Raw genomic sequence first — 15295 nt, 5'->3', positions numbered from 1 at the left:
TTAATTAGATCGAATGGTTAGTGCACATGTATGTAGTAATAATATCCAAGTATCTAGTTATGACAATATCTAAGTATCTACAATAGTTGTGACTAAGGGAAGAAGGACATGGTTAGATTAACATGATACTTAAAGGAGTATGGTAGAACTAAACAGAGAGAGAATTTCTGATTATTATAATTAATCTAAGATTTCAACTGAAAATTTTGTTATTTTCATTAAAATTCATGCAATCAAGTGTCTAGTTATCGTAAACAGAATATATGCAACAAAATTTGTCTGGTTATTCTAATCAAAAATATACAGAAAAAAAGATTTTCTCTGCCGCAGCTAATCTTAGTTTGTTATAATATATTTGCTGCCGTAACTATAAATTTATAAACTACAGCGAAATGGTTTGCTGTTGCTGCTATAATATAGCTATCACAGCTAAGACATTAACTATAATACCTATATTTTAGCTGTCCATATTTTACATCTGCCATTTAGTTACCACGTGCAGTTTTTAGTTACGACAGCTACTTTTTTTTCCGTGTATAGATCGTTCATATTTTACTAAACAATCTGATTATTATATTTTTAGGCTAACGTTTTTCAGGTTAATTCAACTAATTTTATAAATATAGACTTCTATCCTGTTTTCTAGAAAAATGGAATAATCCCGATTGTAATCCACTGGAAACAATTCCATAATATGTGCCCTTTTTTTATAATCGCGCGATTGCCAAGAAACGCTCGACTAAAATGATGAAGTAGTTCGATAGATGAATTCTGCGAATCCATCGAGTTTGATTTGACATTTATAAGACGTCGTGATTATTGCGATTTTCTTCAGTGGAAGAATTTCATAAGCTTGTGTTGAGATACTTTCTCAGATTCCGTATTTCGTAGAGGATTGCAGTCAATTCTATCCGTTTCTCAATTGAATAGTTTAATTTAAAGCTAAAACTTTTAGCTGATTTCTGTAAAATACGATGATTAAAGTTTCTAAGTTTTAAGTTTCGTATATAACTTTATGCTAAATGTTTTACTTGAAGCGAATTTGAGTTAAAATTCAACATAAAAGACGAGTCGATCTAAAATCAAACAATTATTTTAAACTTTTTTGAAATATTTTGACATTTTTAGGAGTGACACTTAGGTAACAATAAAAAAAATTTCTTTTGTTTCTATTTTCACATGTATGTTTTTTTCTTATACGTTCGAGCAACTCGAATTAGTTTAGATTTCGCGTTCAGACAAATTTACGTAACTGCGCTTGTGTCTTTTTTCATAATCGTATAACGTTGTGTTCGATTTGGATTTTATCGTGTCGATCGAGCACAGATCAAACGAACAAAATTGCCCATTTCTAAATGCACGCGATGTCTGGCGGCGTCCAACAAATCGCTGAAAACACGAATTTATTTTGATCGGTTGCAAAGCTCATTCATCCCTTCTCGATGTTCGGTGCTCCACCTACCGTGGATTAATCTCCCCTTCCTCCCTCTTCTATATCAGATCAGAAATTGACCCGAATCAAACTTTATGTCCAACTGCGCCTTTTATCCTGAGCTCCGTCACTTAATTGTCGTGTTTCTACCTTTATTTATATTATATTTCTACCTTTATATCTAAGACCAGTATTATGGAGACACTTTTAAAATGCCAAGGATCCAGATGTTTCATGTTTATTCACATTCCTCTTCTTTTTACAGTTCCAATTAGTTACAGGACATGAAACTCATCGAGACACTCTCAAGACACTTGAAACATCTTTATTCCTTCGCATGTAGAATCGAATAGAACAGAACGATCTGAAATATAACATATTCAAAAAGAGACACACGTGGGTGCATTTTTTTGAAATTGATAAGATCCTTTGAAGTCTTGTCCTTGTGCAAGCTTCTTCATTCGTCTCCCTCAACATTTCCTTTGTCAGATTCGTCGTCGTATTTCCAACAATGAACTGTATTGGGACGCGAAATTGGCAGCGTCGATATTAAATCCCGCCAGATTTATGGCAGCGTCTCACGAAGAGAAAAACTATCGCCCTTCGACGGAAGTTCGTTGGCCAATACACCTCACTGTTATCGCCGCGAACAAAAGATTGGAGAAATTAAAACTTCAAACGCTCGCGTGATCCGTTCTCCAATCGTTCATTATGGTATAATTCGCGAGCGATTACACGTCTCATCTGTAAACGTCCCAAAGTTTCTCGAGTTACTATTTCGGTTATTTCCGTAATAACACAGTAAATCGCAATATTAATTTAGCAGTGAATAATCGCGCGACTATGAACTGTGAAGATTACAGAATCGAACAAGTGATAATAAAAATGATAAAACGGTTTTACGTCAGCATGAAATAAAAGTTGACGTGACGTGACGAGAAGCGCGTTCGAGAATAAATTTTAATATTTGTTTTATAAGTAGCCGCTTTGCATAATAACTTCTCGCAACTTTCTCGAAACTCCATGTCTTTTTTTTTTAGTATTGTGCGATCATGAAATTAAAAATCCGCACCTCTGGCTGATCAGTTTGACGACTTTGAGTGCATATATTGTATATAATTTAGCACGAGAAATCAGTTCTGTTGGGATCTCTATGGTGACCAGCCTTCTCTCTCTATTGCATAAATAAGAAATTCATGGTAGGTGGAACGTCGCGAACTCAATTATCTGTTCGCCAAGTTAGAAAGGCGTAGGGAAAAGCAAAGCCGAGTGGAGAAGCGAAAAATCGATGTCTCCACAGAAGATCGAACGGACAACGACTGTACAAATGCGATTAACTATTGAAATAAAACTGACCTAAAAATTCCCAATTCTTGTAGTGTGTGAATCGAAGTAAGGCATTTCTATTATTTCTGATGACAAAGTAATTTCGGTGGCAGTCGTTCGATCGTCAGTCATCGTTAGAAGGAAATAAATTAAGTAAATGTTCCTTATTGATTTATAAAATGCTTACACATTAGTATATAATAATATTAAATTGATTCTTAATTTGAAGATGAGATATTACGTTCTCTTTTTTGGCACATCTATTTTTCAAAACCGATTAATAATTGACGCCTGATTCATAAGCGCAAAGACGAAATGTATAAAATTTTCAAAGATTATTGTAACATTTCCCTTGATAACCGAAAATGTTATTTATTTTGTATAAAATAGAAGAAAATATTAAATCTAATAACATCTAATATCGTTAAATCTAATAACGTCTAATGTCGTTAAAAATAAAAATGAAATATTTAATTCCTCTACACTTTTTCGTAAAGTAAAATAATCTGAAATAATCGCAATTTCTTATATTTCTTAATATAGATCGTGAAAAATAATCCGTCGCAAGAAATATCGTCGAATAAGATACACACCCCGAAAAATGTGCTCTTGATGAACACACCCTTTAATGTTATCTCTTCAAGAGTCATCGATTACGTTTTTGTTATCGCAGGCACGTCCGTTCGCTCTTTTCAGCCTAACCTACCTTTTCAATCACTTGGGCACTCTCGAGTTAGTTCGACTGAAATAGCCACTATCGAGTACAAGCGACCGAGTTGCGTTGCACTGATTATGAGAGAAAAATTTTTGTATTTGTAACTATAATTACATGTTATAATTATGATTATTATTACTTTAATATTAGTACCTGACAGTAACTATTTATAGTTCTATCAACAAATATATATATATATATGTATATATATATTTGACAACCGAAAATGACTATAATTATATTATAATAAATACCGAAATTACCACACACAAAAATCGTTGAAATTATTATAATTTATAGAAATTGCAACCATTTTTATGATAATAATGACTATAATTATAGTCATTTTCAGTTACCAACTGAATATATTTGTTGACATAACTATACACATAATTATTATTACTTACATTATATAATAGCAGTAATAATTATAATTACAGTAACATGTAATTACAGTAACAAATACAAATTTTTCTCAGTGCGTGGATGCATCGCACGGCGAATCCATCGAATCGAAACAATTAACCGCGATGTTGCATGATGATGGGCAGTTTATGATGTCTAATTTGTGACTCGATATACTATGATTGAGTCTATACTTCGATTCTGTAACTCTTAACGATAGTCTCGAATCATTATATTGTTGTTGCGTAGATATTATACAATACATGATAAAATTAACTTGCGCAACGATAACATACTGTCGTTAAAAGTTACGTTTAGAATCGGAGTACTGCAGGAGTTCCTTTTTTTCATCAGGCATTTATAAGCACTTATGCTTATGACGTGACAGCCAGATTAAAACTTCGGAATTAAATTAATGTTTCGAATTCTCGTCGATTAATAAAGATTGTCGAGCTCGTAGCGTATGATTTTTGCTGAACCAGTTTCTGAAAGATGCCCGGAGGAATTTTCTTATTGGGTGCTTTCGAACAAGCGACATAGTGTATACATATATCATATAGTAATCATATCATTTAACATTAGCAAACAAGGATATTGTTGATGAATAATTCACTGTGTCATCTGTGTCTCTTGCTGGAACGCATCAATCGTCAATCGCTTACATTGAAAAGTTACTGCAGCATATAAATCTTACACGTCACACATTATAGTATCTTCTTGATTAATGTAATATTTATAACGGAATTTATAACGGTTTGACATTTCAGCAAAAAATATCCGAGATAATAAGAAGGCACGCGCGATTTAATTATTTATTGGCTCTGTGATATGCGGAATGAACTCTCTCGTACTTTAAACGCCCACGTGCTCTTGCGTGACACATATGCGCCGCAGATCATTTGGATAATTGAAGAGGAAATAGGTGCGCGTTGTATTTTGTCAAATTGGCCATTATCTTCTCGGTATCTGTGGAGGCAGCTTTGTTATTCGAGCGCGAGCCCCCGCGCTCTTCATGCTCGTGCCGGGTCGAACTGTATCGATGACACGACGTGTTATAACGGCAGTAATTTCACCGTTTTCCATATTGATCAATCTCGTGATATAGGCGCAGCGACGGTGACGGGAACCGGGATTTCGAGTCACCGAGCACGCTAATATATTCCCCGCGAAACGCGCCGAGTACATTTTCGATAGATTTACGACGACGACGCTTGATGGAATAACTGATCGGGTTTGCCTACTCTCGGCTCGGGAATCTCTCCGGAAATTTCAGGGATCTCCGGGTTCCCTCGGATTTTCAAATGGAAATATCTTTACGCGACATATTCGCTTGTGTATTTTCTCTTCTGCGCTTTTATCGGTCTCTCGGAAAGGATGTCATCGCACGATAAACCATTGCTGATGAGAAAAATCGATCCTTTCTGTTTCAGCGTTCGGAGCGTCATGCACAGATATCTGGAGAAGAATAATGAAGTAAACTTCGACAAAATATTTAATCAAATGTTAGGTGAGTAAGCTATCGCTTCGATAGTCCGCCCTTCGTTTACCACTCTCTCGTCCCATCGCTCTTTGACGAGATCAAAGACAAAGGGAGAGGCTTAGATTTAGTTCGTAAAATCGCCCAATAAATTCGCCCAACTCATCCAATCTAATTGCGCAGCGAGGAGAATCTTCTCTCAACGTTTGCGTTTTTATCTCTCTGTTCTGTAGTACAATCCAATTATATATAGACTTCAGATATCGGCATATTGCCTCTCCTTCTCTTTCATTCTCTCTCTCTCTCTCTCTCTCTCTCTCTCTCTCTCTCGTTCTCTTCATTCGACACAATCATACGAAATGCGTGCATATATTCATATAGATAAACACAGTCGCGGTTTGTCGATTAATTCTTGCAACTTGTTTCGTGCCGTAAATTTCGGAGATTTTCAACATAACGCGGCAACGCGAGCGTAAATATTCGTCCATGCAAAAAAATTTCACCGAAGCCATTGCACACCGAAGCCAATCCCCCGATCGACAGTCTCGTTTATGAATTGCTAATTACGTATTCTATTGTTCGTAAAACGTTATTCAATTTCAAGCATCAATTAAATTGTTATCTCCCAAATTAATTGTCAATAATGTGATCGAATAATATACATTCGATTTCCCGTCACAAAACGAAACGTGCCATTTGATCACCGGCTTGAGATGACCTGGAAAAACTTGATCCCTTTGGCGGGACCGCGCCAATTTACACGGATGATTCGTCTCTCTGTCACACCAGTTGTTATTATTATTTTTTTTTTCCCCGCGAAAGTAGTAAAACGGCATTAAATGTAGCGAGAGCTGTGATAATTTACTGAAAGTTCGCTGATGTCAAGCAAACTCCACATGTACTTCCAGGTTACCTTTTATTCAAAGACTTCTGCGAGACTGTAGCGGAGGAACCGATTCCGCAACTTAGGTTTTACGAAGAGGTTCGTGTTTTTTAGCCCGCATACACTACATATATATATATAGTTAATTCCAGTAGCGTCGCATATATACCACACACTGCTGGCCCGACTGCATACAGGAATTTTTATTTGTGCATTGTAGATCAAGGCGTACGAGAAGCTCGAATGTCCGGAAGAAAGGAGAAAACTTGCCCGTGAAATCTACGACAATTACATTATGAAAGAATTACTGTCGCATTCTCATGTGAGTATATATAGACACGATACTACGAATTCCATTTTATTCCGTAATAATAATTGGAGAAGAATTTTCTCTTTCCATCTTTCTTCTCCTTTATATATTATATATATCATTTTTTAATGAATGGCGACGCGCCTATCTTTTGCAGGAATATTCGCAAGAGGCGGTAGCTCACGTGCACAAATATCTTATGAAAAATGAAGTCCCAGTTGACTTATTTGAGGTAGGTCGTTGTCTTGTGACCTTATCTACGCGTACGTAATTGATATTCGTGACTAACGAAATTTCTTCTATTTTTGTTTGTTTGTAGCCGTACATCGAGGAGATATTTAATCATTTGCGAGGGGAACCGTTTCAAAAATTTTTGGAAAGGTACAAATGACATTCTGACAATTTTTTGCGAATAAATTTGTGTGACGTAGTTTGTGATTAAAAGAAAAATTATATATGTTTCTAGCGATAAGTACACCCGTTTCTGCCAATGGAAAAACTTGGAGTTGAACATCCAGGTACGGATAAATCAATATTTCATTTTGCTCTCTTTTTTTCAAGAATGGAATTTTCAAGATTAAATTATCACGCGTTTTATAACGGAAATTGCAGCTGACGATGAACGACTTCAGTGTGCATCGAATAATAGGCAGGGGCGGCTTCGGCGAGGTGTATGGTTGCCGGAAAGCGGACACTGGCAAGATGTATGCCATGAAATGTCTAGATAAAAAGCGCATTAAGATGAAGCAAGGTGAAACGTTAGCTCTCAACGAGAGAACGATGCTTTCGATAGTCAGCACCGGGGTAAGAGACTTGTTTTTTTTCTCTTTTATCAAAAACAATGCCTTCAAATTTAAATCACGATGACGATAGTACGATGTGACATAAAAAAGCATTGTCATCGCAGATGGACTGCCCATTCATAGTGTGTATGACGTATGCGTTTCACACCGTCGACAAGCTGTGCTTCATATTGGATCTGATGAACGGTGGCGATCTGCATTATCATCTAAATCAACGCGGAATCTTTACTGAGCCGGAAGTGAAATTCTACGCTGCGGAAATGCTCCTCGGCCTGGAACACATGCATAGTAGGTACATCGTTTACCGTGATCTGAAGCCAGCGAATATATTGCTGGACGAGCACGGTCACATTAGGATATCGGATCTGGGATTGGCAGTCGATTTCTTAAAGAAAAGGCCGCACTCAAGCGTGTATGTATATATAGCTGAAATTCGATCGAATTTTTCCACGTGTAACGCAATGCTCGGAATATATAATACTCTTCGTTCTGTAACAGTGGCACGCATGGATACATGGCGCCGGAGGTGATTGCGAAGAACACCCCATATGATTCGAGTGCGGACTGGTTTTCCTTCGGTTGCGTAATATTCAAGCTCTTGATGGGACGTAGTCCGTTCAGGCACCTAAACACCAAGGATAAACACGAGATAGATCGTATGACGCTGAATATGGTATGTTGCTTTAACATTTCTGGTCGTTCACTGCATTACATATATCCGATGATGATGATATGTCAAAAGCGAAAATTTACATAAATCTTTTTGTCGAACTAAATTACGTATTTTTATATGTGCTGCCATTTGTGTTGAATAGAATAGGTCTGTAAAATATTTCAGACTTTTTCTGGTGAATTAATAGACGGCTATAAATCTCAGTTAACTTGTATAAGATTTTCTTCGGAAAAGTAAGATATAAATTGCATTTTGATTATTCATTATTTATTAATGGAAAGACAAAAATATATATATATATATAAAATTTTATATTTAATTTATATTGATTTGTAATTTAACTTAAAAAAGTTACGTGGCTTTTCGCTTTTGACATCACAATCCAATGTGAATGTAGTGAACGATCAGAAGATTCAAGACAATTTCCTAGAGGTCTCTCGAGGAACTTATACACATGAAGATTTAATTTAATTTTTTTAATCAAGCAAAACGTCTCCAGCCTTGGAATACCGGAGACGTTGTCGCCGGAGATGCAGTCGCTGTTAGAAGGTTTACTACAACGGGAGGTCAGCAAAAGACTCGGCTGCCGTGGCAACGGCGCGAACGAGATAAAGGCGCACCCGTTTTTCAGTGGTATCGATTGGCAACAGGTGTATCTGCTAAAGTACACGCCGCCATTAATACCGCCGCGCGGCGAGGTCAACGCCGCGGATGCCTTCGACATCGGCTCCTTCGATGAAGAAGATACAAAAGGAATCAAGCTGACGGATGCGGATCAAGAACTCTACAAAAACTTTTCTACAGTCATCTCCGAAAGATGGCAGGCTGAAGTGGCCGAGACTGTGTTCGAGACAATCAATAACGAAGCGGACAAGGTAAGAGATAAATATTTCATTTAACTGCCTATAATAACTTCATGATTATCGAGTCTTTACTAACATAAAGATTTTGCTTTGTCTTGTCCTTATAGATGGAAAATAAAAAGAAGGCGAAACAAAAACAGCGATTTGATACAGATGAGAAAGGTAAGCGTATTGCATATCACATGGATACTTTAGAATCTAAATGGAATTGTGATTCTTACATTAACCATTTGTACTTACAGGTTCGGATTGTATATTACACGGTTATATAAAGAAATTAGGAGGTCCATTCGCGAGCGCATGGCAGACGCGCTACGCAAAACTATATCCAAATCGGTTAGAGTTACATCCGGAATCAGCGACTAAGCCTGAACTTGTATTTCTTGATCAAGTAAGTACATCGTGTACTGGAGAAAAATATTGAAGGGGATAAGAAATTCAAATTATGGTTTTCAAAATATATAATATCGTATCTCTCTCTCTCATACTTGATATACATTTCCTCATTCGAGAAAAGGGGTAATTATGCAATGTAAAATATCTTTTAGGTCGAGGAAGTAGGAGCGGATCTGCAACTGGTAAAGGGGGAACAATGCATCGTAATGCGTACAAAGGATGCAAAGATCGTACTTACAAATGCCGTAAGTGAATCTTTCACTGTCTCTGTAGATAATACTTTATAATAAAGTGTAGCGATTAGAGCTCAAACAAATGACTTCAACTGCATAATCTAACTATTCAAACAATTTAAAGTAAAAATGTTCGCATTTCAATTTCGGATAATTCGTATAATTCGAATGGCGTTAATAAAGACATTAATCAGATCTTAGCATAGAACCTCGAAAGATCTGAGAGATTTAAGATTATTCTCAAGTAGGAAGTTTGAACTATCTATTGAATGATCGTGTTCGAATTATCTGATCATTGAAAAGTTAGAGCATTAAGTTTCGAACACTACTAATAATGATAATTGATTCGTTATAGGACGAGATAAGCTTGAAAGAATGGGCACTCTCGTTGAGATCGGCACATAAATGCTCAATGGAGATGCTCGGAAATATGGCGAGAAAAGCAGGCAAGATCTACGGGACTGAGCGGGACGCAGTGATCCCGGCGACGCAGCGGTCGACAAACGGCAACTAGCCCCTTGTCGTCATGTGCGACGTCGCACCGTCATACTTCAGTCCCACTGCCCCGCAGCAGCGACAGCAGCAACAACTTTTTTTATACTAAACCGATGATGGGGAAAGCAGCGATGGATAGAAGAAAAGGATTTAAGCAGAACGGAATGGCAATACAGGTAGTGCCACTTCCTTCTGAAAGCTCGCTCTGAATTTTAACGCTACGACGTTAAAAAAAAGCGGCTAAATCCCTCTTTTTGGCACACCTCGATCAAACGGAACGTCCCAAAGAAAATTTCGTTATACGGCGGATAGCGCTGCGCTGTGTATTATAGATACTTTAGTCAAGTAGTGTCGTATCGTGCGTACGTTCTCCCAGGGCCATGAGGATAATGCGCGCGCGCCCATACACACACACACACACACACACAAACACACACACATACATTTACACAAACGTACACTTACACATAAAACAATACATACATATACGCAAGTAATTGCGGCTCCTTCTGGTCACTGACGCGGGCGCGTAGGCATCTCGTTATATTTGTACATTAGTTATATGTGCAATATGTGACGTAGCGACTAGCGACCGACCGAGCGACGAACAAAAATTGACAGATAACACACGGGAAAACATGAAATACATCCGGTAGTGTATTATTATGACCTAGTACTCTCTACACGATCCCGTATTCTTATTATTTTCTACGCGTTTCGTCATATCGCTCGTTTACTTAATTTATTTACTAATGTAGAGAGAGAAAGAGAGAAAGACCAGTTTTATATTATCCTTACGAAGCAAAAGTGACCGATTATTTATTGTGTTGTTAAGTGCGAGAGAATGAGAGACGAAAAATAAGAAAACTTTGTTTGTATATTAACCAAAAATGACTCGAATACCGAATGCATGCAACATATGTACGCTCGAGTGGATATATGCGAGTCCGCTCCGGCAATAAAATATGCGATGAACGTAGATGAGAAGAGCTTTTTTTCGTCCTGCATCATGTGTAGATCAACACTAAAAATTCAGTAAGTATTTGTGATCTCCATTACGTTATGTTTTGAACAGATCGTAATCTTTACGTAATCGTGATCGAACGATGTGCGAAATTAACAAATGTTCGATTTAGCAGTTATATGACAAAGAATTACATATCAATGTCACGAATGAATTGATCCATGGTCCATTTTTTATATCGTAATAATCGAAATTTGGTACATTTTTGAAAGATAGATTTTATTTCGATAATCACATTTATTAATCAAATAACAGTTAGCATTCTGTAATAGTTTTCATTCGTGAGATTTACATACAAATTAATACTCATAATTTATGTACGCGTGTTTGCTTGAAACTATTTAATATTCGCTGCGCACTTTTCGTCGAGATATATATTATCTAGGGATCGTTTGTAGAACCATGAAAAAATTTTATTTTCTAGGCTTACATCAAATAATTATGACGTATTAAACTCATCGTAAGATTTACACGATACGAACATTATAATTAGCGATCACTGTGATAAAGAAAAAGAGAGTATATATAATAAGAAACACGTTATATTCTATCTATCACGAATCTCCTTCAACAACAATGTCAACGTGAAATCTACCGATCTGGCTGATTTGAGTCTTCGTTCCAGAGCTTCGAAGTCTGTTCTCTCAAGCCACGTTGGCGGATCAGTCTCCCTCGATGGCAAAGGACACAGCAGCCTTTCGACAGCGGCGCATAATCCGCACCACTCCCTAAATCCCAACGGCTGCGTTATATCTCCTATCACAGACTTTATATAAGATCGCTGCTCATCCGTCAATGCCTTCCCAACCACTTCCCGAAGAGCTTCTTCAACATCGCTCGGTGAAATACATCGCGCGCTATGCAACGCCTCCTCGTTAAATTTATTAAATATTCGACCGAATATTAATTTTCTTCCCGACGTGACGTAGGCGTGTTTACTGAGGTACTGAAGTGACGTTAAACCTGTAACGATTACGTTGTCATGAGTTCCAATCGATGAGATAAAATAGGAAAAGGTATTATATAGCGTATGATGTATTATAAATTCTAAAATATAGAAGCTTCAAGAAATAATGGCTTGCGGGAACGTTCTGTTTAATAATTTTTACTTGTTTTAGTAGAATCACATATTAGAGTATCGATACGTATTAATCAATCGTGCGGCATACCACAAAGACTTTGACTGTCGAGCAATTCAAATCGCGCTGCTTGACGGGAGAATATCCGAGGAGCGTTTTCCACCGATGGACTGGCACTGGTTTGACGAGATCCCCGCAAAGTATATGCATCACCTTTCACCCGTAACGCTTCTTCTAAAGCGATTCGTCTCTAAAACAATTAAATTATTTATAGAAAAGATTTTTATTGGCCGAAGGCAATAGAAGATCAGCGTCTACCTTGATTGAGAATTCCGTCTCCACCTTGTCACGATCTAGCTCTCTGCACAAATGCTTCAATATGTCTGGTTCGAGAAAACTCGGAGGCATCGTGTGACTTGTTGCCTGTGCGGACGTTCTCTTGGGAGACGTCGAGCCATCGACCTCGCCGACGTTTACGTGAAGCCTGTTACAATTCATTGAAGAAAAAACATGATTTTTTTTTTTAAAGAATTAATTTTTAGAGAATTAAGACAAATTAAATTTTTTTTTATTTCTCAGTCGATTATATATTTCCTCATAGTATATACTCGTACATAAACATATAATCTCATGTAGATGTTTAATTTTTATAGATACTGACGACGATCGCCGTGATCCGTTTCCGATCTGCGAAACCTGCGTTACCGTAGGCTCGAGCGGATCGCGAACTTCCGTTTGCTGGCCGTAAGTCGAGCCCCTCCTACACTTTCTTTTACGTAATCGCTTTCCCCGTCTTCGTGTAATTGTCGGTTGCTGCTCGTTGTCGCTGTCGACTTCTTCCTCCGCGTTCCGGGACGAACTCTTTCACCGATATATAAGCGATGGTAGCATTATTTTTCAAATGACGAGAAGTCTCAAATGAGAAAAAGGTACACGTGTAGCTGCCTTTAGAAACGAAATTAACTTACCGTTTCGCATTTTTCAACGATAGGCGAGGAAAGCGACGAAGGAGGTGGCACAGGTATCGCTAACGAATGTTGCGGTCGTAAAGTCGGCTTGCAGATAAATATTTCGCTTTTCCGAGGTGTTGGCGGTAGTTCGAGCGTAAGAGCGTGCCAGCTAAACGTCTCGTTTTCCTAAAACCCAGACAAACTTTCGATAATACTTCTCGAACGGACGTCTCAAATAGAAAGAAATAAGAATCACTTCCTGCAGCTTGAAAAGCTAGTTCAATATGTTGAAAGCGTTTGTGAATATTTTAAGTATTCCTTCAGTATTACAATATCTCTTCGTGGAATATTTGCTCTCATAAATTATTAATTACTTTAATAATTAAAATAAAACTAAATTAATTTTAATTACCTGCAACATGTTACTGCATAAATTTTTAGTTCATTAATTTTCTTTTATATTTTACATCTCTATATAGAAGAAAGGTTTTGTTGAACAAATTAAAAATTAAAAATTTACAGATATAAATCTGAAAATAATTTTATTGGACCATGAAAATAATTATTTACGATGATAATGCTGCGAAAAGTTTTGACATTTTAACAACCAATTTGTTTTACATATAATTATTTTAATAGTCTGTTTAAACTATTTTCAAATTTGTATCCAGCTAAATTTTTTAATCCTTCAACAAAAACTGTTCTTTCGTGTATTCATTTTGTTTATATTTTATTATTTTCATATTATAATAATTTTAATTACCTTCTTTTTTGTATATATTTTATTAGTGCTTTTGAAAGAGAATTCTGTATTTTATCCTAACTACAGCAATTATCTTTGCAATTATTCTTAGATCGCTTTATCGTTTCTCCTTTGATAAGGAAACTTATCTTCGAGCGCAATGAGTCAATCTGTCTACATTGTCTACAACAAAGGCCGAAAGAAAGATTTCATCAGCGGCGACAAATCGTCGGCCGAGACTCTGTATCTGACACCGACCACCTGCTGGTTCTGCGAGCTCGTTCGGAGATCCAGAACCAGGGTGGTGCGCTCGCGCGGATTGCAGGTCACCGGGAAATCTTCCTGGGCTGCGCGACCAGTTAACGCTGTCGGTCCGCTGGCGAGCGTGGGCGCCGGGGTCAAAGGTCGCGAATCGGTTTCCGTGTATTTCCGGAAGAGCTCCTCGGGCACCGCCGAAGCGGACATCTCGGCATTGTAACCATCGCCGCCGCCACCTCCGGCATTTCCAGCTGCGTTCTCGCCACCGCCTCCGCCTGCGCTCACCGCTAATAGGCTCGTCCGTATCATCTCCATCTCCTCCGGCAGCAAAAGTGCTTTTCCTTCGGTTGCCTAATGAAAAATGTATCATAAAAACTGCGCGAGTATCGTTAAATGACACATAATAAACAAAACACACTGTAATTTATAGGAAAGCTGATAACAATTGATTAAATTTCATCCCTAGCTTTCCTAAAATAGTTACCTGTGAATGATAGCTCTATTAATTTAATCACGCGTGGAGTGTTCAGGATACTCCAGTCTCGTAAATTTAAATGCATGAGTATTATTTATATAATTTATTATACATATATATTTGACAAAATTGTTTTATAATTAAAAAAAATGTTTGCAATTGTCTTCATCTAAAGGATGTACAAAATATTATCAATTTTTATTTGATTATAAATCACCAAAGAGAATAAAAATTGAGATATAATGTCGGGGTGCCAGAAACACCCCACGCGAGTAATATAAGATTAATTATTACGGTCCATATATATTACGCGTCCCATATTACTCTTTATATATAAATGTTACTCTTGTTCATGTAGACATATTTTTTACAATATTACACTTATCTTCTCCCTTACGTAAGGTATGAATATTTTACCCATGTGTCCTTAGCTCGTCGAACCACCTCCTTCGCTTCACAATCCGCCGGATGATTGCACAACACCGAGCAACCGTAAGGATAAGGATTAAAGAGGCCGGCAAACGGTCGAAGGGCGAACGGTGCTGCTCGGGTACAACCCGATAATTCCACGCTCTACGTATATATACGTGATCTTTGAATAAATAAAGGGCTGACGTAAAGGGAACGGGGCGCACGTGCGGCGCCCGTCCCAGTTTTGCTAATATTCTTTTCTTTTATTTTCACCTTAGGCTTCGGTCTGCGAATCGGTTGAATTCGCGCGGACAGGAGACCAGTCGCGCTTGCGATCCCAGGCAT

The 15295-nt window shown here is 37.5% G+C and overlaps 2 protein-coding genes across 3 annotated transcripts in view; one reads left to right on the top strand and one right to left on the bottom strand.

Annotated features, from left to right (window-relative positions):
• Gprk1 (G protein-coupled receptor kinase 1) overlaps positions 1-11727 on the top strand; it is a 24899-nt gene extending 13172 nt beyond the window's left edge. The window contains exons 2-16 of one of the 2 annotated variants that reach the window (XR_001936524.1): positions 5309-5385; positions 6264-6337; positions 6459-6560; positions 6706-6780; positions 6868-6929; positions 7015-7066; positions 7161-7352; positions 7456-7763; positions 7850-8024; positions 8510-8899; positions 8995-9049; positions 9130-9278; positions 9436-9528; positions 9872-11046; positions 11661-11727. Coding sequence is in view for 1 of the 2 variants with exons in the window: in XM_018444344.1 (XP_018299846.1) it covers positions 5309-5385; positions 6264-6337; positions 6459-6560; positions 6706-6780; positions 6868-6929; positions 7015-7066; positions 7161-7352; positions 7456-7763; positions 7850-8024; positions 8510-8899; positions 8995-9049; positions 9130-9278; positions 9436-9528; positions 9872-10030 (1963 nt within the window). In the remaining variant the exon portion in view is untranslated. Of the gene's footprint in view, positions 1-5308; positions 5386-6263; positions 6338-6458; positions 6561-6705; positions 6781-6867; positions 6930-7014; positions 7067-7160; positions 7353-7455; positions 7764-7849; positions 8025-8509; positions 8900-8994; positions 9050-9129; positions 9279-9435; positions 9529-9871; positions 11206-11660 lie in introns of those variants that run through there. The other variant, XM_018444344.1, reaches the window with a different exon arrangement.
• On the bottom strand, positions 11327-15295 carry LOC108732195 (uncharacterized). Its single transcript, XM_018462875.1, has 8 exons — positions 15224-15295; positions 14957-15112; positions 14068-14415; positions 13083-13250; positions 12776-12975; positions 12433-12598; positions 12205-12364; positions 11327-11998 (listed from the first exon to the last, which is right to left on the bottom strand). Exons 1-8 carry the CDS (start codon positions 15293-15295, stop codon positions 11583-11585), a joined length of 1686 nt encoding a protein of 561 aa, XP_018318377.1. The 3' UTR covers positions 11327-11582.

This window comes from Mycetomoellerius zeteki, unplaced genomic scaffold, assembly GCF_001594055.1.
Source record: "Mycetomoellerius zeteki isolate Tzet28-1 unplaced genomic scaffold, Tzet1.0 scaffold149, whole genome shotgun sequence".
Lineage (NCBI taxonomy): Eukaryota > Metazoa > Arthropoda > Insecta > Hymenoptera > Formicidae > Mycetomoellerius > Mycetomoellerius zeteki.
This window is presented reverse-complemented; position numbering and strand designations above follow the sequence as displayed.

What these genes read in the sequence shown, in the direction of transcription:
- LOC108732195 (XM_018462875.1), bottom strand. Translation starts at nt 15,295, where the DNA reads ATGCCTGGGATCGCAAGCGCGACTGGTCTCCTGTCCGCGCGAATTCAA. An exon ending in AGACGGAATTCTCAATCAAG is followed by an intron (nt 12,365 to 12,432) that starts GTAGACGCTGAT and finishes TAATTGTTTTAG; the next exon opens with AGACGAATCGCTTTAGAAGA. An exon ending in CGACAGTCAAAGTCTTTGTG is followed by an intron (nt 11,999 to 12,204) that starts GTATGCCGCACG and finishes TAATCGTTACAG; the next exon opens with GTTTAACGTCACTTCAGTAC.